The sequence below is a fragment of the Equus caballus genome, chromosome 6 (genome assembly GCF_041296265.1).
Source record: "Equus caballus isolate H_3958 breed thoroughbred chromosome 6, TB-T2T, whole genome shotgun sequence".
NCBI lineage: Eukaryota > Metazoa > Chordata > Mammalia > Perissodactyla > Equidae > Equus > Equus caballus.
The window spans coordinates 50118622-50143901 of NC_091689.1; the positions used below are offsets into that span (position 1 = coordinate 50118622).

The following is a 25280-nucleotide window of genomic DNA, read 5'->3' on the forward strand; positions in this document are numbered from 1 at the left end:
GCTAATATTTCTTGAACCAAATCCTAAGCGCCATGTGAAGTATTATATATACGTTATCCCATGAGTCCTCAAATATGTGTATGAGCAAATAGATATGATATGAGGATCTATGAGCTACTAGTGTGATTTCTATCTTTCACTTAAGGAAGTCAGGGTACTAAGATGCTAAGTAACTTGACTTAGATAACAGAGAAAGTGATAGGCTAGGATTTGGACTCAGATAGTCAAACTGAAAGTCCTTGTGCATTTCTTTAATGAGAAACAAACATGAAGTTATTCACATCAGGAGTCAGCAAAATTTCCTCAAAGGATGAAAGAGTAAATATTTTACACTTTGTGGATCACTTACATTCTATGCTGTATATTTTTTTAAGAATGTTTTAAAAAAGTGAAAACAGGCTTAGCGTTCAGGGCATACATAAACAAGCTACAGGCCAAAAGCTGTAGTTGTAACCCTGACTTAAACAATAACAGGAATAAGAACATTTATGTGGTTGAGATCAAGAAGCTATATATAAACTAAGAGAGAGAGAGAGAGTAACAGAATAAAACAAATTAAGACAATTGCCTCTGAATCTAAAGTTTAGGAACATAAGTCACTAATGTCTATGAGAATTGGAGACAGAAATAGTAAGGGTAACTGGACAATGACTCATAGGTACTGTCATCTTGGCTAAAAAAGATAGTTCTGTCATCAACGTTGAAATAGAAACTATACTAGACACAGAGGCAAGAAATTCATTTTCCATTCCTTAGACTAAAATATTTTTTCCTTTAAAGATTGACACCTGAGCTAACAACTGTTGCCAATCTTTAATTTTTCTTCTTCTTCTTCTCTCCAAAGCCCCCCACTGCATAGTTGTATATTCTAGTTGAAGGTCCTTCTGGCTGTGCTATGTGGGATGCCGCTGCAGCATGGCCTGATGATCGGTGGCAAGTCCACATGCAGGATCAGAACCAGCAAAACACTGGGCCACCGCAGTGGAGCACGCGAACTTGATCACTTGGCCATGGGGCCGGCCCCTTAGACTAGAATTTTTTTCCAGGACTCAATATGTCTCCATTCAGACATATCAGTAACTCCAAGAGAAAGGGAAACTTAAGTACAGATCTTCCTTGATTTACAGTGGGGTTACTTCCCTGTAACCGATCGTAAGTTGAAAATATCTTATGTAGAAAATGCATTTAATACACCTAGCCTACCAAAGATCATAACTTAGCCTGGCCTACCTTAAATGTGCTCTGAAAACTTATATTAGCCTATAGTTGGGCAAAATCATCTAACACAAAGCCTATTTTACAATAAGGTGCTGAATATCTCATGTAATTTACTGACTACTGTACTAAAAGAGAAACACTGAATGGTTGTATGGATACAGGATGGTTGTAAGTCTTTCGGTTGTTTACCCTCGTGATTGTGTGGCTGACTGGAAGTTGCAGCTTACTGACACTGCCCAGCCCCAGGAGAGAACATTGTACTACATATTGCTAGTCCAGGAAAAGATTAAGATTCCAAATTTAGACACGATTTCTACTGAATGTATATTGCTTTCACACCATCATAAAGTTGAAAAATCAAAAGTCAAACCATCGTAAGTTGGGGACTCTCTGTATCTAATTGCAAAGGTCTTCTCTTGGACTTTTTCTTAAAGCCAAGATGGAGTAACAAGGACTGGATTTACCCTCCAGCCTGACACAAACAAACAAACAGAAACAGATGAAATATATAAAGCAGCAGTTTTCAAAACACTGGATATGAAACAACAAAGAACAATGATCCAAGAGAGAGAGAAAACAAACAAGGTGAGCTCTATGATTGCCCAAGCTTACCATGTTTACAGAGTTTACAGGCCATACACAGGGAAGGGGAACTGAGGAGGATACTGAAAAACACCTGAACTGGGAAAGACAAAGGCAGTAAGAGTTCAGAGGAGAGAACAAAAGAGAGGAGAACTGCACAGAGAGAGAACCCAGAGATCTGTAGAGGATCCTCTGAGACTAATCAGCAGCGTACAGATCAGAGCATCAGTGTGAGGGAAGTACCTGAGGGGATGGGGAAAGAATCATTCAAAAGGAATAAAAGAAGTAATACCTAGTGTCCACATGAGGCAGAGACTAGTGCCCTTTCCCAACAGCAAGGCTGGAAAAGATCATAGTTCATGAAGCATCGGGTAGAATACTCAGAAAATCTTTCCTTCATTAATGGGAAATGATTAACCCCAGACTGAGAACTTCTTTGGTACTGGCTAACAATCATAAAAGCAATATCCAGGAGCATCACACTGTTTCTATGTAATTTAAATATATCTCACAATCAAACTCAGGAATATTTACAGGAACACAAAAACATCTAGCATTGACCTGGGTCAAATTAATGATGCCTTGCTTTTATCAAAGATTAGCAGGCATGCAAAGAGTCAGGAAAATATAACCCTTGTGAGAATGGGGTCATGAGGAGAAAAATAACCAAAACCAACTCAGAGGTTAGAATTAGAAGGCATAGACATTAAAATAGTTAATATGTTCTTAATATACTCACATTTTTAAAAAGATACATAGAGACATGGAAGATACCCTTTAAAAAAAACAAAGGAACTTCTAGAGATGAAAACTACAAAATGTGAAATGAAAAATGCGCTACATAATATTAATGATAGATTAGACGGTGGGCAGAAGGGATTAAAGGACTTGAAGATATGACAATAGAAACTATCAAAAATGAAACACTGAGAGAAAATAATTTTAAGAGGAGAGGAGGGAAGGAGAGTTGGAAGGGAGAAAAAGAGGCAGAAAAGAGAAAAAGGAAAGAAAAAAGCATTAGGGTGCTGTGGGATACCTTTTAGCAGCCTAATATACATGTAAACTGTAGGTTTCCAATTTAATTCTATTGGGGGCAGAAAATATACTTTTATGACTCTAATCTTCTAAATTTATTGAGATTTGTTGGTAAAGTTTTCGTGTGTAAAGAAGAATGTGTAATCTGCTATTGTTGAGTGGAAGGCTCTAAAAATGTACATCAGATAAAGGTGGTTGATAACTGGGTTCAAGTCTACTATACTCTTGCTGATTTTCTTTTTTTGTCTACTATCCTACCAAGTATGGAAAGAGGAGTATCTAAGCCTCTGATTATAATTATAGTTTTGTCTGCTTCTCTTGCAGTTCCATAAATTTTTGCTTCACATATTTTAAAGCTCTGATAATAGAGGCATAAATGTTATGGATTGTTATTCCTTCTTGATGAATTAACTCCTATATCATTATGAAATGAACTTCTTTATGTCTGTTAATAATGTTTGCTCTGAATCTATTTGTCTGAAATTAATATGCCCACACTTGCTTTTCCCTGAGTGAAGTTAACATGGTGTATCTTTTTCAATCCTTTTACTTTTAACCTATTTTTCTGTCTTTATGCATAGAATGAGTTTCTTTCATGTTACATATAGTTGAGTCTTGCTATTTAACATAATTTGACAATTTCTATCTTTTGTTAAGGTGTTTAAACCATTTACATTTAATGCATCTTTGATATAATTAGATTTAAGCCTATCATTTTGATATGTTTCCAATTTGCCTCAACTCATCTCTGTTCCCTTTTCCTCTTTTCCTGCCTTCTTTTGTATGAATTAAATGTTGTTTAGTATCCCATTTTATCTCCCAATTTATTAGTTCTAAACCTCCCTTGATTATTAGCAATTCTCTTTGTTTTGTTACTTTAGCAGTTGTTTCAGGATTTATAATATACATCATATCTTATTGCAGACTACCTGGAAAATTTATAGCATTACATGGCTATATTTGAAAAGAAGAAAGATCTTAAATCAACAAACTTAGCTTCCATCTTAAGAAACTAGAAAAAGAAGAACAAATTAAAACATAACTAAGTAGGAGGAAAAAACAGTATCAATTGAAGCAGAAATTAATAAAATAGAAAACAAAAAAGTATAGAAAATGATTAAACACAGACTGAAATTTCTGAAACAAAGAACTTTTTCTAAACCAACAACCAAACTGATCAAAAAAAAGAGAGAAGACACAAATTAACAATGTTAGGAATGAGAGAAGTGACATCACTACAGGTTGTAGAGATATTAAAATGACAACAAGAAACTATAAAGAAAAATGTTAGGCCAAAAAATTAAGCCACTTAGATGAGATGGACAAATTCCTTGAAAGACACTAACTGCCAAAGTTCAGTCAAGAAGGGATCATTTGAATCGCACTACATCTATTAAAGAATTTGTACTTAAAAATCTTACAACAAAGAAAACCTCATCCCCAGACAGCTTCAGTGGTCAAGTGCCTCAAACATTTAATGAACGATGAAACCAATTCTACATAAAATCTTCCAGAAAATTGACATGGAGGAATACTTCTCTGAAACCTGAACCAGACAAAACCATTGCACAAAAAGAAAATAACATATCAATATCCTTCATAAACATAGTTGCAAAAATTGTAAGCCAAATTTTAGCAGATCTAATCCACTGATAAACTAAAATGATAATACATCCCAAGAATCCAAAGGTGCTTTAACCTACTATAATTATTCAATATAATTCATCATGTGACAAAACTAAAAAGCAAAAGAAAAGAAAAACTATATAATCATCTCAATAGATGTAGTAAAAGATTATACAAATCAATATTCATTCCTGATAAAACTGATAAAACATCTGAGAATTCTAGAAGTAAAAGAGAACTTCCTCATCTGATAAAGGGCATCCACGAAAAATATACAGTTAACACTGTATATTTGCTATAACACTGAATGGCCTTCCCAAGATCAAGAACAAAATAAGAATGTTCACTCTCATCGCTTTTGTTTAACATCGTACTGGAGGTTCAAGTCTATGAAGTCAAAAAAGGAAAAGACATAAAACTTATCCAGAGAGGAAGAAATAAAGTGTTTTTATTTGCAGATGACATAATTATGTAGAAAATCCAATGGAATCCACACACAAAAAATTACTAGAAGAAATAAGTGAGTTTCTCAAAGCTTCAGGATATAAGGTTAATATTAAAAAGTTTGTTATAATTCTATACACCAGCAAAGGAACTTTGGAAATTAAAATTACAAACAATAACAATACCATTTATAAAAGCATCAAAAATGTGAAATATATAACGATAATCTAACAAAATATGTGAAATATCTGTACACAGAAAAGTACAAAACATTGCTTAGAGATATTAAAGAATACCTAAGTAAATAGAGTGATAGACCTTGTTCATGAGTTGAACAAATAAATATTTTTAAGACTTCAATTTCCCCCAAATTGCACTATGGATTCAATGCAATCACATTCAAGATTTCAAAAGATTTTTTTAAAGAAACTGACAAGCCAATTCAAAAATTAACATGGGGACACAAAGACATAGATTAGTCAAAACAACTTTGCAAAAGAACAAGGTTGAAGGACTAGTACTACATGATTTCAGGATATATCATAAAACTACGCTATTCAAAATAGCGTGGTGGTGTAAAAATATACGAATAGATCAATGGAACAGAATAGAGAGTCCAGAAATATATGCATCATATATGGATAACTGATTATTGACAAAAGCACAAAGACAATGTAGTGAAGAAAGAATAATCTTTTCAACAAATATTCCTAAAACGATTGAATATCTAAAGGCAAAAAGAAAAAAAAATAATTTCAATACATGACACAAATTAACCCAAAATGAGTCATAGATTGCCATGTAAAATCTAAAACTATAAAATTTCCAGAATAAAACATAGGAGAACATTTTTGTGACCTTGAGTTAGGCAACAAGTTTTCAGAAACAGTAGTAAAAGTATGAAATGGATTTCATCAAAATTTAAAACTTCTGCTTTTCTGAGTATACTGTTCAGAGAATAAAAAGGTAAGCCATAGACTGAAAAAAAATTATCAAAGAGCTCTCAAAACTTAACAATAAGAAAACAAATAACTAAAATAAAAATTCTCAAAAGATTTGTACAGTGACTTTATCAAAGAAAATAAGTGGATAGTAAATAATCACTATAGGTAAATAGGTAAAGAAAAACATCTGAGGATCATTTTTCATTTAGGAAATGCAAATTACACTGTAATGATACACCACTACACACCTATTAGAATGATTAAATTAAAAGACAGACTACACCAAGTTATGGCAAGGATAAGGTGGAACTGGAACATTTGTACACTGCTGGTAGGAATGTAAAATGGGACAACTTTGGGAAACAGTTTGGTAGTTTCTTAAATAGTTAAACATACTCCTACTGAATGATCCAGCCATTATACTCTTAAGTATTTAACCAAAAGAAGAGAAATCCTATGTTCATACAAAGACTTGCGCTTGAATGTTCATAGCAGCTTTATTTGTAAGAGCCAAAAACTGAAAACGACCCAAATGTCATCAATAGGTAAATGAACAAACAAATTGTGGTATACCCATACAAAGAAACAATACTCAACATTTAAGAAGACTGAAAAATTGACGCAAGCAACAAGATATATGAATTTCAAAATGATCATGTAAGTGAAAGAAACTAGACCAAAAGTAAATAAGGCATTCTGTATGATTCCATTTATATAAAATACTACAAAATGCAAACTAAATCAGGTTGGTGCTTGTCTGGGGAGAAGCCACTAGGGAGGAGCATGATGAAATCTGGGGGGATGATGGATATGTTCACTAGCTTAATTGTGATGGTGATTTCAAGGGAACACGTTTACATATGAGGAAACAACAATTGTACACTTTAAATATGTTCAGTTTGTTATATGAAATTAAACTTCAATAAGGTTGTTAATAAAAGAAAATACCTCTTGTCTTCCTAAGGACGATACAACCTTTTCTTTATATATAAAATTGGTGCTAGCTTATGTACAACAATATGGAAAGGCTTCCTTTGAAGTAGAATAACCTGTACAGCGATGTAGAAAGGGAGTAGAAACACTGAAAATAGAACGAATTTTCTAATTCCATCAGTTTCTATTCAGCAATATTTCCCTGCTTGGCTCAGTTTGTTCTAGAACTGAGTGTCTTCATTCTTTGATCCTGTATGTTTCTGCATCATAGCATAGTATAACATAATTGAGAAGAGCTCATCTACAAAGGGTATATACTTTAGGCGAAAAAAATTCTCTTAGTCCCTCTGGGCCGTTTACCACATGATTCTAACAAATACTATTCTGAAGGATGAAAGGCGTTAAGCCATCTTTTGGTAGAGAAAAGATGAAGCAATAATAACCAATTCAGGAACCAATAATGAATTGTGAACTAGTTCACAGAAAAGACCATCCAATTTCTAATTATTTCCTGGGACATCCCAATTGCCCCAAAATGTGAGAATGGGGTGTTAAGGGTCTGTGTGTAAGTATGTGTAAGTGGTGGAGCCTGGAGAGAAACAAGAATTTTAAAAAAACCAAGGAGTGCTAGCTTTTAATATTGAGAACATGTTTCTTGATTCCAATATGGTCTTTCCTCTGCTCTATTTCTTCATATTCTCTGTTTCCCATGTGTATTTCCCCTTTTCTGCTCTCTGCCTACAGTTGGGCAAGCTGTCCATTGTCTATCTTCTATGTGGTCTTTGAGGGTGAGGGGAAGCACTGAGGTAGAGATGACTGAGTACAGAGGACAGCCAAGACTTGGAGAGGAGTGAAACTTTAAAACAAAAAAGGGAAGTGGAATCAAAGGCTGGCAGGGAGGCTTGGGACAAGTTAGGTAAAAAAATAGAGAGAGAGATAGAATCAAAACTCCTGATATCAAAGTGTTAAACAGCTGGAGCCCCAGTCTCTGCTAAGGAGTTCTGCAGTCAGCTAGTAACAGGCAGTTCTCAGGGCTCTCACAGTTTGCACCTAAGTGACAAAGAATGGCTTAAATTCCAGGAGAGAATTCGAAGGCCTTCTCCTCCTTTTCTTTCAGAGTCTTCAAATTCACTGTGCTCTCAATAGATTTGCCTTCTTCTGACATATACTGAATGCAGTTAAAATGCAATTTTCAGCAAAAACAGCTCCCCCTTGTATGTATGCACAGGTGCCTGAAGGGTACTCCTGGGAAACAGCTCCCCGCAGTCTAAACCTGCATGCAAAGAGGAATAAGAACGTAGATTTACTGTCACCTTGTGTCATGAATTTAACCTTGTCTTAAAGCTTCAGATCAGTAATAAATTTGGGAAGGAAAACTCAAAAGAAGCTCTGAATAGGTAACTGGGCAACTCCCAGTGTGAGAGAGGTGGGAAGGAGACTTTCAGAAATTCCCCAAGCAGGTTCAGTGAAGAATAGGAAACTCACAAGTGGGGCTTCAAAGGAGAACCGTCCTCCCAGAGCCATGGGTGGCTGGGTTTCCTCCGAGACAGCCCCATCCAGAATGGGGAACTGGAATGGGCACTTGCTTGCTTGATGAATTCCTGTGGAGAGTGACATTTCTGAGTTGATGGTGAAGTCATTGTGGTCATTTTAGATTAGATTCACAAAACTAAAGACCCAAAAGAGATCTTTGACATCCCCTCAATGATTTTTCAGAAATGTTTACTGAAGCCTAGACATGCTACATAAGCTGTCTATTGAAGGTCATGCATGTAATTAGTGGCTAGAGAACAGGTGTTCTGATTCTCAAACAATTGCTCCTCCACCAAGGGCTTAACCTGATTTATTTCCCTGTAAGCCAATACTCCAGCTTAACACACATCCATAAAAACTTACCAGATCATCTGTGCTATTAATTCTCAGCATCTGGCCATCCAAAGACAAGCAGTTCTCCTGGCTTTTTTCCCAATTCAATGAGCCAGAGGAAAATAGGTAACAGTTTTCTTCATGCCAGAGCCAGTCTTGGGGACAAGGACCTAGGAAGTATAATATATCTAATCAGTGAGTTATGCCTCGGTAAAAATATTTCTACAATTCTTAAATCAATTCTCCTCTTATGACTCTCACATATGCCGTCTCTTCTTACTTAGAATTATACCCAGACTCTGTAAATTTCTCAATAGCCTCAAAGTCTTTATTTCGACATTTTTTGTAGAAAAAGAAAGTATGCTAATTTTGATAAACTAAATTAAAGTAAGCCTATTAAAAAGTAAAGCTTGAGCTGGGATGTAATTTTAGAATCTGATCTATTTTTTAAAGTTATGTTTGGAATAATGGAAGTGAGAGTTTGGAAAATGGATATTTAATAGACTTTCTGCTATTACAAAGGTATGCTTATGTATTTTAAAACTTCAGGTCTTTGAATAACAGATTTAGGCTTAAATCCTGTGCCTCCTGCTTCTAGATGTGTGCTGTCCAATACAGTAGCCGCATGTGACTCTTGAGTTCTTGAAATGTGGCTAATCTGCATTAAGATGTACTGTAATTGTAAAATACAGACCTGATTTTGAAAACTTAATACAAAAAGAGACTGTAAAATATCTCATTAATAACTTAATACTTATTAGTGTTGAAATAATATTTCAAATATATTGAGTTAGAATATGTTACTAAAGTTAAATTCATCTGTTTCTTTTTTGCATTTTAATGTGGTCACTAGAAAATTTGCTGTTGCATATGTGGCACACACTGTGTCTCTTTGGAAAGAGATGTTCTAGGGAAAACAGTATATTAATACTAAGTGAGATCTCAATTTCAATAAGATTTCAGAAAATAGGGAGAAGTTTTCAGCAGCGAAATTCTGAGGGAGTCCAAAATACCCAACTCAGGGCTTAGACACTAGGCAAAATATGCCAATGTCAACATGTTTACGGATATTTTAAAGAACCCTCAAATCATCATCATCCTTCTCCGCCTCCTCCCCTTCTTCCTCTTCCTCCTTCTCCTCCTCCTCCTCATCTCTTCTGTGTGTTAGTAACCCATGGAATCTCTTTAATGGGAAAATGAACCCTTCGGTCTACACTGTGACCAAAAGATGAAAAAATTAAAATCTTTGAGAAACACAAGATTTCAATTTGAATTTTCATTGTGACATAAAACCATTAGGCAATTTTATAAGAGTAGGCTTTACCAGAGAGGACAAAGCAGGAGGGTGCTGAACTATGAAAGATGAAAGTGAATGAGAAAGGGCATACAAAAGGCCATGATGAAAGCAATGAATGCGAGCTTCTTACTTCTTAATTTGCCTACTCCCATCATATTACGTAAAAGGAAAGGATATATTGGTCTTTGTGGACTAAGGGACAGTCTAGACAGGGTTTCCAAGGTATCATAAAGTGAGGAAGACAAATCTCAGAATGTTGTATTCAAACTACCTGTATTTCTTTTAATGATTTTAATACTCACAAATATCACTATGTGCCAAAAACTGTTGGCAGTACTTTAGCCTATATTAACTCATTTAATCCTCCTAGCAACACTATGAGATATGTTCTATTCATTTTCTTCATTTGACGGATAATGAGAAAGGGAATTTGAAGCTCGGCAGTGTAACTCTATTGTTGTGTTTAATCACCACATCACACTCCCTCAAACTTGTGAGTTGGACTCGATTAAGAAATATTTATTGATGCCCTTCAAGATATTTTGATAAAGATCTTGGGGTAAACCTGGAACCTGACATTTTTAACAAGCTACTTTGGTGATAATTTTGTACACTAAGGGTTGAGAACCACTATTAATTCTGGGGCTAAATGCAAAGTCTGTTACTGTGAAGACACTGCATCTTTCTAACTGGATGACCTCAAGCAAACCCCATATAGTAATTTCTCAGAGTCTCTCCTTCTTCATATATACTCCAAGGACCACAGGCTTGTTAGTAGGAAACATAAAACTTGTCTCAAACTTAAGAAAACTGGCATATTTTTTCCATATGGTATCTTACTATGAATGTTTTTGTCTCAAAGCTGCTTGATGAAAAGCAGTACTTTATTTGGTATCTCTACTAATTGACCTTTATCTGACTCTATCAAGGAATGGAACATGCTGCCTGGTATATCTGCTAATGGAAGACATATCGTTTATTATTTCTGATTAGTTGTCCATGCCTGGCATCTCTAGGAGATGGTTCTGAATGGTCCTGAAGTAGATTTAACCTCATACGACTGATAAAAACAAAACTGTTTTACAGCCTCACCTGTGAATAAACCGTTGGTTGGTATGTAGCTATGTCTGTTTATATAAACATTCATATCCTTGAGATACTAGCCTCTTTCCTTTAAGCCTCCTTTGAGATGGTGTACACTTTTATTTCCTCAATAGCTCCCTCCTTAAAGAGATTAAATGCATGTTTGACACTTGTGAAAGATCAGTTTGTCTAAAGGTATCCAGTTATTTTGGAAATTTAAATATTGAAGGGATTTATAAACTGTAAAACTTTATACAAAACTACTTATCATTATTATCATTTAATTTAACTGAGTTTCAATTTTATCCTATAAAATAAAGGGATGGGTATCTGTGAACTGTTATATAGTCTTTATTCAAAGAAACTACGTGGTTGAGCTTGAATTTTACAAGCAAGAAGCTGGAGAAACCTCTGCTATTAGTGATAGTTACTAATGCTGAAAATAGGATACTCATTCACACACCTCCAAGGAAGCAATATACCTCTGAAAGTGATTCCATCTTTCACTCTCCCTATAACTAAAAGCTTATACCTGATTTAATTATACACAGTAGAAAGGTTAATTAAAACAGGTAACTTTCATTATCATCTCCTGCTTATAGATGCTGATATTTCTGCCTACCTTCTAGATTGTGAGGAAACAGCTGAGATCAACTCAGTTATTCTCGTATAAACTGACTTCTTGGGCCCTTCATATTTTTGTTTTACCTGAAGTATCTACCTAACAGTTCCAAGCCAGCCAAATTGATTCCATTTAAATTGACCTAGTTCCCTTCAAGACACTGTGCCATAGAATAAAGCTAATGTGGAAGTAGAGGTCCCAGAGACAAAGGGGACTCCTTAGAAAAAGAAATTAACCATTAAGATACACTGAAATGGAAAGGATAAGGGTGGGAGTGTTCTTCCAGAAAAATCTCAAAACCAAAATTTTAAAAAGATGAGTCTCTTGTGAAGAAGGAAAAATTAAATCCACCGAATGTGTGGTTAATTAAATCAGATTATCTCAAGAATTTGGCATAGGGTAGGGTGAGGATGACAAAAATAGAGAACTTTGGTGTAGAACATTAGGAATGAATACTGATACATATATCAATATGCCAATTTTGTGCCTAGAGACATTTACAAAACAGGTTAAGATTAACAAGGAAGCTTCCATTATGTCTCTTCACCCGTCCCTGCCCCATACCTGAAAAGTTTGCCGCTTTCTTCAGAGCTTCTTGGAGATTCAGGTTCTGGAGACGAAGTTCCCTTAGTTCTTTGGATTTCTCATCCAGCTTGTGGGCAAGGGTTTCTATCATGTCTTTGAGTTCCCTTTGTGACTCTTGGGAAGATTTTTCTGCCTGCCGCCGGGCTAAGATCTGCCCCTCCAGGATATGTTCCTGCTGAGTAAGGTTTGCTTGCTGTTGCTGTAGGTCATCAGACACCTGGGATACTAAATCAGAGCTGAATTAAGACTCCATTACCAAGCCCCAATAAAAATCTCTCCACTGGATTTTGAGGAAATCAAAAAACTGAATCAAATAATCTAATTTGACGACAGAAAAACTAGAAAATGACCCCAAACTGGAAAACGACCCAAATTTACTCAGAAATTATGGATTTGAAAGTTATTTGATATTCCTGTAATATTTTTTTGTGATAGTTAACAACCTTGTGAAATTACAGTTGTACATTATTATTAGTCATGTTGGAGGTACATCACTTCCCCCCTAGTGCCCTCCCCCCACCCCCCCTTTCCCCTGGTAACCACCGATCAGTTCTCTTTGTCTATATGTTAACTACCACCTGTGAGTGGAGTCATACAGAGTTCGTCTTTCTCTGTCTGGCTTATTTCACTCAACATAATACCATCAAGGTCTATCCATGTTGTTGCAAATGGGATGACTTTGTCCTTTCTTAAGGTTGAGCAGTAGTATTCCATTGTATATATATACACCATATCTTCTTTATCCAATCATCAGTTGCTGGGCACTTAGGCTGGTTCCATGTCTTGACTATTGTGAATAATGCTGCAATGAACATAGGGGTGCATGGGACTTTTGGAATTGCTGATTTCAGGTTCTTAGGATAGATACCCAGCAGTGGGATGGCTGAGTCATAAGGTATTTCTATTTTTAACTTTTTGAGAAGTCTCCATACTGTTTTCCATAGTGGCTGCACCCGTTTGCATTCCCACCAACAGTGTATGAGGGTTCCGTTTTCTCCACAGCCTCTCCAACATTTGTCACTCTTGGTTTTGGATATTTTTGCCATTCTAACAGGTGTAAGGTGATATCTTAGTGTAGTTTTGATTCCTGCAATATTTTTTTAATGTTAGGAAGTATCTGTCACAGATACTTGTAATTAAAAAAAAAATACCAGAATTTTACTTGTTATTGAGAGCTACACACAAGTTAAAAGCAATTCCAAGGTAGGTAGTAAATCAGTGGCATAAACAAAATATAGACAATCTAAAATAGAGGCCAACCAGACTCAGTGATTATTAGTGGGAATTGTCATTAATGATTTATTCTGTCACTTCATTTGTCTGTCATCTCTCTACCCTTTCAGACTTCCTAACTTTATTTAAGGACCGTGATACTTGTTTCATTTTTGAGACACACTTCCACAGAATTATTTTAAATTGTGTCACAAGAGTCTCAAAACATTTTTTCTTCTTCACCACGGCACATTTTAGAAAGGCTGGAAATGAAATGAAGGTTGTGAAATCAAGAGGCAACAAATGTTAAGGGTCAAATGTTTCAGTTATAGAAGCTTGATGGTCAGTAGAAGGCAGACTCCCTGGCTTGAAGGCCAGATTTGACACTGTTGAAAAGTGATCAGGGACTCAGAGGAAGACTTCCAATAACCAACACTGAGTGAAAGGCCCTTTTCCCAATCATTAGGAAAGGCCCTAAGTATTTATAGATGGAAAAAATAAATGGTTTGTGACCTTAAACAACAATTGAGAAACAAATTGCCCTTCAAAGTCCTTAGCAACCTGGATTCTAGAAAGCCAAAATAACTCAGATCTACAACCTAAATACACAGGCAGGTTAGATGGATGATTAGCGCCATTTTCTTTCCTTCTTGGCCACTCTAGCTGTCTTTTCATTTCTCTTCCTCTTAGCATCCTCTCTTTCCTAAATGCCTGTGTTATAAATTTGAAGTATGTTTTGTTTTAAATGTTTCATTTATTAAGACGGTGTTTCTAGTTCTTAAGTTTAAATTGATATTTAATCATCACTGCTAAAACAACTGGAACTAAATGAAGCTTTTTTTTCTTTTGGGTCTTTCAGGTGATCTTGTGGATTAGTAACAAAAGTATTTTCTTCCTTATCATTCTAGGATTTAAATAGGCTCTATCCATGAAATAATGAAAACAAAACAAAACAAAAACCTACCATGCATAATCTTCATTCTATGCCTCAATCTATTTGAGGGATAAGCACAATATACACATTCATCTTCCCACTCACTCTAGAAGCAGTTTGCCTGAAATGTATCTAAATCAAGATTGTTTGTAGTTATCAAACCAACTCATAAACCTTGTTTATAAACTCTCATTTTTTTCCTTTATCATTCCCCTGTTTCAGCACTTACATTGCATTATCAGCATTATAGTAGTCACCAGTAATCCCAGGCAAAGGATCCCTAGAGTCACAGAAACAGGGCACCACCATCGAGAAGAAAGAAATTGAAGACCTAGAGTGACAGAAGATAGAATCAGGAAGACAAAAAGATGGGGGCACGCAATCAAACAATTCTTTGGATCCTGTCTGTGCTCAGTGCTTTTTATTCCTTACCTCTAGTCCTCCAAGGATTCTGCAAATAATTCATCATCCACATTTATAGGTGAAAAATATAGACAGTTAAAGAATTTAAGTAATTTACCCATGGCCACACAAACACAATTTAAGAGCCAGAATTCAAGACCAGATATTTGGCTCTAAGTATCCGATTCTAAAGCTTACACCTTGTCTATTGGCCCTACAGTAATTCTTCAAGAAACTCTCAGTCCAGCTTGATTGAATCAACTTCATCCACAGGGCAGAGAGCCTGACATTTTTCATACAGATCATGTGTATGCATGCTCACACACACACACACACAATTGTGTTTTATAAGCAACATACCATAAATAAATGTCAGACATCAAGCAAACAAGCTTTAATCAATTAATCAAATGAGATCACTTCAAAGAATTACAACATAATTTTGTGCTATTCAATTTTTATTCCACTAAAATTACATCTTAGAATTGGGGTTATTGACCAAAGAAAAATAGGTATGAAACTTCTATATTCACTTGACTCATATTAATGTCATGTATTACACTCACACCAACTGTGGCCTGTTGTTAACGAAAGAAAAATTCACCATCTTATAAAAACAAATCATGTAGCTCACAGGTGTATGAATATCTAGTTACGTATTCTATCACTAAAAAAACACAGATATTATTAGTTCAGCAGGAAAACATTTCATATAATGTATTTGGACTCCACATCTTATAAGATAAACAAGTCACTGATAATGTTATCCTCTATATACAAAAGGAAACTGAAAGGCTCAGTGACTTGCTTAAGATCTCACAGATGTTGAGACCCAAACATAGGTCTTTAATCCAATTGTCAACAGCAACATGACTTGAAACATTACATCACACAATTTCCATTGTGAATGTGCAATGATCTAAGCCAATCAGTGATCATATATACTCAGAGTTCTCATGTGTCAAAAGCACTTCTGTTAGACTCGACAGAAGATACAAACAAAATAGAAATTTTGACAGGGAAGAATATGGTTCATTCACTGATTCAATAGTTATTAAGGCCCTAGAATGTGTGTGGCATGTTGTGCGAGAAGAAGTAAAAGATAGTGTGTCTCTTACAAATAATTGCCTGATCCTAACCTCAGGGACAAATATTTCTGTAAATCTATCGACCAACTTTTCCCTCTTGTCAGTATTCATTTCGTATTATAGGATATCAAGTGTGTCCACCACTCTTGAGTGATGAAATGCCTGAACTTTCAGAAGAAAATCACCGGAACTGCACCTATGCTGGGAAGACACATGTTCCTATTTTCTACAGGCCATCTTTTCTCCCATCTCCTTGGTAGGCACAGACCATCAATCCAATCCTCACTCCCTCTAGTAATTTTCTAATCAGAAAGCAGTCAAATCCCTTGCAGTAGGCAACTGATCTAACCAGGTTCTGAGAGAAGAATTAATTTCATAATTGTAGTAAACGTCAAGCACTTACTATTTACTGCATGAACAATGAATGAATAAATAAATGACTATTTTAACTGGTAGGTCTACCTATAAATGTCAGAACCATTTTCAGACCAAGTTAGATCATCAGCTCAAATGTTAAAACATACCATGTTCACACTTATTTCCCCTATTGAGTGAAATTTCTATCCTGTTTGTGGAAACATAATCTAGAATTTCTTTATCTAAATTTCTGATAATACTTGTATGTCTTAGCCTCTTCATATTTTGTTTCTTTCTCTAAGAATGGATATAAAATAGAAAGCAATTTATCCAGGTTTTCTGTGGAGTTGGTGTTTTGAATTAGTTTATACTTAAGCAGTTTAATGTACTGTATACACCAAACAAATTATAATATTTAAAAGCATTGGTGTATGATAAAATATAATTTATATGAAGCTATACTGAATATCATTTAATCTGCTTTGGATAATTCATAAAATATATCAAGTTTTGCAATGTGTCAAGGACACTATTATAAAAATTATCAGTGCTTACACTGGGTGAATTCAACATTTCCTGAACCTTCTGATGGATTGGATTCTAGATAAACAGGAGTTTGTGATAGAATTGTAGCTCTACCATTTACTAGCTGCATAAAATTGGTTAATTTAGTTAATTCTTCTGATCTCCAGTTAGTCCTCTGTAAAAGGGAGATAATAATAGTCCTAATATCAAGGTATTATTGTGAAGATTCAAAGAAATAATGCATGTAAAGCAAATAGCATAGAACATAGCCTATAGTAAATGCTCAATAAATGTTAATCATCGTCTACTATATCATCATTCATACCAAGTTATCTCATCATCACCATCATCATCATCATTCTATCTGAACTGTTTTTCTAAGTGAATGTTATTAATTCTATAATATTTTCCCATACTCAGATGTTTTCGCTTTCTAATCCTGTATTCAATTAATTTACATATTTAAGCCAATCCTGAGACTCTGTCCCTCTACACATTCACCCACTACTAGTACCTTTAGCTTTCTCTCCATCTGGCTTCTGTTCAGGCTGATCCTTCACAGTTTTGCTCTTGAGGTCATCAAAAGTCATTTCTAAATTCATTCCAAGAATGAGAGAGTGAAGCAGTGAGGACCTCTACGAAGTAAAAATTTGTGAGCTTCTGCTGGAGTGTTTAAATAGCTACTGCTCTCTAATGGAAGAATGACTCAATCATTGTAGGAGGAAGGAGAGGCTTTGCTTCATATTGGGAAGTTGGCTGACGAAAATTCTTCGGTTATCTATTGCAGCTGGGGAAAGTGGTGATTCTGATAGTGTTTCAACATATTTCACTAAGTAATTTATGAAAGGGAAAACAGTATTTTCCATGAACATTAGAGGAGAGGCACTTGTACTTACTCTTCAGATAAGGAAATTGAAATTCCAAGAGAATAAGTCACACTAAATTTGCAAAAGAGTGTGTTTAGATTAGATTATTTGATTCCAATGTCCCTATTTGTTTACTTCACTGTAGCAGAATGTTTCTATATGGTATTTTTCATAAGTCTCAAATTTTCCTTTTTAATTTTGACTGTTTTAACTGGCAATGGGCTTAGGAATTTTGGGGTTAACCACATAGGTCTACTTTCTCTAGTCATGATAACCTGGGTAATTTTAGAACTTAATTAGGGCACTATTTCATAGAACGGCAGTATTACATAGAAACAGAGAACACTTTGGAGCCAGGTGGAGCTAGTTTCAGATCTTTCCTTTGCTATTCCCTTGGTCTGTAATCTTGGGGAATTGCTTAACACTCTGAACCTCTCTCTTTGCCTATGAATTGGGACATTATAATGTTCACTTGATAATGATGATGTTGCGGTAGGGATTCAAATGAGATATTTGGAGAAAATGCTAAGTTTTGTACTTCAAACATAATAAGAATTCAATAAATGATAGTTAATAATATTAGCATTAGTGATATTCAGTGCGGCTGAATTGCCTGGTAAAGAATATGTTTTATGCATGAGTGACTTGAGTCAAAAAGACTCTTCAATGGACTCCTCATAAGTACTCCTATATGTATTTATTGACAGAATTCTCGTCTATTTTGTCTTCACCTCCTAACCAGAAAATAAATGTCTCATTGAAGTTTACATGCTTTAAAAAAAAATCCTTATCTATTAGAGATATCTTCTGAAGTATTTGTGAGTAAAATGATATGATACCTAGGATTTACTTTAATCTAACCCAGGAAAAAATAAAAGAAAGAGTCTACATAAAACAAGATTAGAAATATATATATAAATAAACAATCTAGGAAACTATTAGGAAAAATCACCAATATCAACAGCCTAATTACGATTCCATTTTCCTCCTCCTCTCTGGGTTTTCTTATTTCCTTTTTCTGTGCTGGGTATCTGAGACCAGACTGAAATGGTTTATCTGTGATTTAAACTTTTACTCTATGATGCAGTTCACAAAAGAACTAAGCATGTAACAAATATAGTCATGTGCCTCATAATGACGTTTTGGTCAATGACAAACTGCATATGTGACCGTGGTCCTATAGACTATAATGGAGCTGAAAATTTTCTATAGCCTGGTGACACGGTAGCTGTAGTAATATCATAGTGTAACACATTACTCACATGTTTGTGCTGATGCTGGTGTAAACAAACTTACTGCACTGCCAGTCGTATAAAAGTAGAGCACGTAAGGGGCTGACCCCACAGCCTACCAGTTAAGTTTAGCACCCTCCACTTTGGTGGCCCAGGTTCAGCTCCCAGAGCAGACCTACAATACTCATCAGCAGCCATGTATGGTGGTGACCCACATACGAAATAGAGGAACACTGGCACAGATGTTAGCTCAGGGAAAATCTTCCTCTGCAAAAAGAAAGAAATAAATAAAAATAGAGAACGTAAAATTATGGCCAGTACCTGATACTTGATAATGATAATAAGTGGCCATGTTACTGGTTTATATATTTATTATACTATACTTTTTATAATTAGATAAAATAATGATAGAGTGTACTTTTTCTGCTTATAAATGTTTACTGTAAAGCTAATGCTGTGTTAGGACAGCAGCAGCCTCATACAGCTCATGTTTACCATGTCTTTTGATTGCATCATTTTCTCTTGCTCTTCATTTAATTTTGTGTTGTTCTGTTCATCATGGCCACTAAGCATACAAACTCCACTGCTAATGTTGCCAGTAAGATGCCTCATAGAATGATTCACCTTAAAATTACATTAAAAGTGATTAAGAACTATGAAGGTGAAAAATCAGTGATGATTATTGCTCGCCACTCAGGCATATCCCATTCCACCATAGCTATGATCTTGAAGAACAAGAACAAAGTGATGCAAGCTGTTAAAGGATCTGCTTCACTGAAGCCAATGAGACTAACAGAAATCCAAGAAGGGCCTGTATCAGACATGGAGAAATTTCTAACGACCTGGATTGAAGACAGACACAGAAACGTATACCTCGCAGTACTATGATCACAGTCGAAGCCAAAATATTTTTGGTCATGTTGAAAGAAAAAGCTGGACCTATGATGTTGAATTTATTCCTAGCTCTGGGTGGTTTAAACGATTCAAAAATCATTATTTATTATATAATGGGAAAGTGAGTGATGAGTCTGTGAGTGCTGATATGAAGGCAGCTGAAGAATTTGTGGAAACTCTAGTTAAACTGAATGTCGAGGAAGATTACTTGCCAGAGCAAATATTCAATGTGGATGAAAACTCCCAATGTTGAGAATGGATTCCTGGAAGGACTTTCACTCATAAGGAGGCCAAATCAACACCAGATTTCAAGGCTTTTTAGGACAGGATAACAGCCTTGCTTGGGGGCAATGTTGTTGACTACAAATTGAAACTCTTTGTGATCTGGCACAGCGAGAACCCCAGGGCCTTCAAGCACGTCAACAGGCACACACTGCCAGAGCACTGCAGGAGCAATGAAAAGTCGTGGGTGACTCAGTTTCTCTTCCAAGATGCCCTACTGAATTGCTAAGCTGCAAAATGGAGAAGTACTGTTTGGAGAATAACATACTTTCCAAGATTTTGCTTATTGTTGATAATGCTCCTGGACATCTTCCTTTTATTGGTGATCTTCATCAAATCAAAGTGGTGTTTCTCCCTCCAAACACCATCTCTTTTGACCCAATCAATGGATCAAGGAGTTTTGGTAGCTTTTAAGACATACTACCTGAGGAGGACCTCTGACTAGGCTATTGCTGCAACTGAGGAAGACACTGATGTAATTCTGGAAGGATTACAACATCTATGACTACCTCAAGAACCTTGATTGGGCTTGGGGGTGATGTCACCAAGGAGTGTATGAATGGAATCTGGGAGAACATACCCACGAGGTTCATCTATGACTTAAAAGGATTTTCCAAGGATGAGGAGATTGCAAAAATCAAAAAGGCTGCAGTTGAGACAGCAAACAACTTTAACCTGAGTGTGGATGAGGATGACATTCAAGAACTCCTAGAGGTGGTTCCTGAGGAATTGACTAATGAGGAGTTGTTGAAACTAGAACAGGAACACATAGCTGAAGAAGAGGTAAGAGCAAAGGAAACTATAGGAGAAAAAAAGACTACCAAGAAAATTCACAGTGAAGGGTTTAGCAAAAGCTTTGTTGATGTCAACAACTTCCTTAAAAAGTTTAAAAACATGGACACCAACAACAAAAGGTTTCCTTTAAAAGAGAGGAAAGTTCATGGTGCGTTATCTGCTTACAAGCAAATCTATGATGAAAAAAATGAACAAGTCAGGAAAACCACCATGGACATATTTCTGAAAAGAGTGACACTCCCTCAAGAAGAGCCTCAGGCAAGTCCTTCAGGAGGTGTTCCAGAAGAAGGCATTGCTATCACAGGAGATGACAGCTCTGTGTGTGTTATTGTCCCTGAAGACCTTCCAGTGGGACAGGATGTGGAGGTGGAAGACAATGATATTGATGATCCTGACAGTGTAGGTCTAGGCTAATGTGTGTGCTTGTGTCTTAGTTTTTAACAAAAAGGTTTACAAAGTAAAAAAAAAAAAAGTAAAAAATTTTAAAAATAAAAAAAGCTTATAGAATAAGGATGAAAAGAAAATATTTTTGTACAACTGTACAATGTATTTGTGTTTTAAGCTAAGTGTCATTACAAAAGAGTCAAAAACCTTGAAAAAAATAAAGTTTATAAAGTAAAAATGTTACAGTAAACTAGGGTTAATTTACTATTGAATAAAAAAACTCTTTATAAATGTATCATTGCTTTTATAAATCTATTATACTGTAAGTATACCATGTTTATAAAGTCTACATTAGTGTACAGTAATGTCCTAGGCCTTCACATTCATTCACCACTCACTCACTGATTCTGACAGAGCAACTTCCAGTCCTACAAGCTCCATTCTGGTAAGTACCCTACATATGTGTACCATTTTTTATCTTTTATGCCATATATTTACTGTACATTTTTTATGCTTAGATACACAAATACTTACTATTGTGTTACAACTGCCTACAGTATTCAGTACAGTAACAAGCTGTACAGGTTTGTAGCCTAGGAGCAATAGGCTATACCGTATAGCCTAGGTGTGTAATAGGGTATCCCATCTAGGTTGTATAAGTACCCTCTATGTTGTTTGCACAGTGATGAATCACCTAAGGATGCACTTCTCAGAATATGTCCCCATTGTTAAGCAATACATGACTATATCGTAGTCAAATCAGCTGTAATAAATCAATGTTACTTACCTTTATTACCCAAGCCTCATCCCACCTTGCTCGACTGTGAGTGCCAGGAAGCAAGACTGGATACATTTTTGCATTCACCATGGTGACTTTCACATAAATGAAATCTTAAGAAATTGTTTTTAATGATGAATTGATAAATACTGAAATGATATCACAACGAAGAGGACACCTTACCATTTTCCACAGTGACTCAGTTATTTCAGATGTCATAGATATTCTAGTAGATTAAGATGAGACATATAAGTACACTTGTTGATGAAATGGACATGACACATATTTCATGTGAGCACATCAAATCCTAGTAGCCTTTTATGGGTTGTCCTGAGAAGAGTCTCAGAAGGATATATGTGGCTATATAGTTAAAACACCCAAACATAAACACAGCACTAGAAAGAACTATATTCTTTAAAGAAGGTCTAAGGTTGAGCTAGATCTTTCAGACTTCTGGTATTCACATCCACACATCAGCCAGGAGACCCAGGAGAGCATAATTATCCACTGTCCTTTGGGTCAACACCCATAGGAAGCTCAGTAAGAGGTCCAGGACTGATGATGAGTCCTACAAATCCAGTACTCCATTCTAATACAATTTATTCTTTTTTTCTTAAAAAAAATTCTCTATACTTAACATCTACAAGTGAGATAGCCACATCATTTTTTTCTCTCCTCATTTTATATACTCTAACAGTGCACTGTATTGATTTTCAAATCTGTTAATGTTATTCCATCTCTCCAAAAAAATTACAAGCCCTTTAAGAGTGAAGACAGATCTTCTTCTATGAAGAAAAGCTCATTCTTTCCTACCACCCTAGTGTACCATATAACTTGGGTAATATTCCACAAACAATAGACAGTTAAAATGTGAGATTCTTAACTATGAAGACAGCAACAGTATAAGCTGGATTTTTATAATACAAAGAAATTTAAGGAAAATATATCTCAATTCTTTCATTTTGAGAAAGTTGAACTAAAGCCCAAAAGGTTTAAGTAATTTACTGAATATCTCTTTTCTGTCTGATGCTAGACAAGAACTCAGCTCATCGTTCTTTCAGCTATGTCAGTTAATGAGACATAGTTACATCTTCTAAGAGATACTATAAATGCAATATGAATCTCTGTCAAAAGGATTCATTGAGGGACTTTTCAGATCACCTAAGCAGAGAATATACATTTCATAAAAGACTTCAAAAGTACAGTGTGAGGTAGAGGACACTGACACTATGGTCATCCTGAAATCTCTTCTTGACTTCCCTCAAACCAGAAGCTCATATTGAGGAGTCACAATGTGGAGAGTTTGAAATGCAGACCAATCACCGCCTTCTGCATGATCTGGCTCCTCTGCACTGCCATTTTTTGCCTTTCACTATTCAAGGCTGAAAGAAACAAGTGAGTTCCTCTCTTCTTTTATTGTGCTAAAACATATTAACATAGGATTTTTACCATTTTAACCATTTGTACTTGTAGAGTTCAGTGGTATTGAGTACATTCATATTGTTGTGCCACCATCACCACCAGCCATCTTCAGAACTTTTTCATCAGCCCAAACCGAAACTCTGATCTGTTAATAACTCCTATGATAGTTAATTTTATGTCAACTTGACTGGGCCACAGAGTGCCCACACATTTGGTCAAATATCCTTCTCAGTGTTTTTGGATGAGACTAACATTTTAATCAGTAGGGTAAAGCAGATTTCTCTCCATAATGTGATTGAGCCTCATCCAATCAGTTGAAGACCTGAATAGAAGAAAACAACTGACCTTCCTGCAAATAAGAAAAAATTTCCCAGCAGATTGTCTTCATATTGGAACTGCACCATTGACTCTCCTCGGCCTTGAGCCTGCCAGCCCACACTGTAGATTTGAACTTGCCAGCCTCCATAATTGCATGAGCCAATTCCTTATAATAAATCTCTTTCTCTATTCACACATATCCTGTTGGTTCTGTTTCTCTGGAGTACCCTTATACAACTACCAATTCCTTCCCCCTCGCAGCCTCTCAAAACTACCATTGTATTTTCTCTCTCTATGAATTTCACTACTCTAGGTACCTCATATAAGTGGAAACATACAACATTTGTCCTTTGGTATCTGACTTATTTCATTTAGCATACTGTCTTCAAGGTTCATCCATGTTGTAGCCTGTGTCAGAATTTCCTTCCTTTTTTAAGAATGAATAATATTTTATTGTATGTATATACCACATTTTGTTTATCTGTTAATCCATTGAAGGACATATGGGACACTCCTATTTTTAAAGATCCATGGAGACAATTTCTAAAATCCTTCTGTGGCAGATACCCAGACAGATGACAGATTTTAAGTAGTTCTTATTATCCCCACCTCCTGGTGTTAATACCCTTGTGTAATGTCCCCTTGAGTGTGAGTGTCACTTGTAGTACAGCAAAGGTGATGGAATGAATGTGATCATGTATATGTGATAACATGAAGTATAGTGACTATCTTGCTAAAATTCCTCTCTCTCTTCTCTCTCTCTTTCTGGCTGGATTTAAAGAAGCAAGTTTACATAAATCCTATAACCACAAAGAAATGAATTCTGCCTGAGGGAGCTTGGAAGAGTGTTCTTCCCCAGTTGAAGCTTCAGATGAGAACACAACCTAGCAGACACCTTGATTGTAGCCTTGTGAGACCCTAAGCAGAGGATGCAACTGAGCTTTACCCACACTTCTGATTCACAGATACTGTGAAATAATAAATGTGTGCTATTTTAAATTGCTGCTCACATAATTTGTGGTAATGTGTTACATGGCATATAAAGCCAATAATTCTGTGATAAACTTTATTCTTTTGTGTTTTTAAACTTCTTTAATTCTAATCCTATCACTGACTTTCAATGCCTCGAGGATGCCTCTCAATACTTAGGCTGCAATCTTGATTCATAAGACAGAGACACTTCCTAGTGGAGCTCCCAGTGGTTGTAGGATGGAACTCGTTTCTCCTGTCATATTATCTATTTTTCAAGCCATGGCTGTGGCCCAACCCACTGCTCAGCTCTTTATAGCTCATTCTTTATGCACCAGAGTGATAATAGTCCCATGTCTATTTCTCTGAGGCACAGAGTCTTCTCTGGGAACCTATTGTAAGCCATTTGACTTAGGCAAGGTCAAAAGGAGAATAACCAAAGGGACCAGAAATAAGTAATTATTTAGCCCCACTTGTTACAGCTATTGTATAACAATTCCCTGAAGCATAGGTGAAAAGGCCTGTGTACATGTACCCTCCATTGGTTCCACTCCAAGTCTTTAACAACCTGGGTATAAGCTAATGAT

At 35.8% G+C, this 25280-nt stretch overlaps 1 protein-coding gene across 2 annotated transcripts; it reads right to left on the reverse strand.

Annotated features, from left to right (window-relative positions):
- Window positions 1–4883: 4883 nt before the first annotated feature.
- On the reverse strand, window positions 4884–18663 carry OLR1 (oxidized low density lipoprotein receptor 1). 2 transcript variants are annotated; one of them, XM_023643112.2, is made up of 7 exons: window positions 18572–18663; window positions 17268–17345; window positions 14611–14712; window positions 12215–12460; window positions 8679–8818; window positions 8268–8383; window positions 4884–8055 (listed from the first exon to the last, which is right to left on the reverse strand). In XM_023643112.2, the coding sequence occupies exons 2-7, from the start codon at window positions 17341–17343 to the stop codon at window positions 7911–7913; spliced, it is 825 nt and encodes a 274-aa protein (XP_023498880.2). In that variant the 5' UTR covers window positions 17344–17345; window positions 18572–18663; the 3' UTR covers window positions 4884–7910. The 2 variants fall into 2 exon arrangements, with proteins under 2 accessions (XP_023498880.2, XP_001494010.4); XM_001493960.6 differs by lacking the exon at window positions 18572–18663 and having other exon boundaries at window positions 17268–17525.
- Between the last annotated feature and the right edge of the window lie 6617 nt (window positions 18664–25280).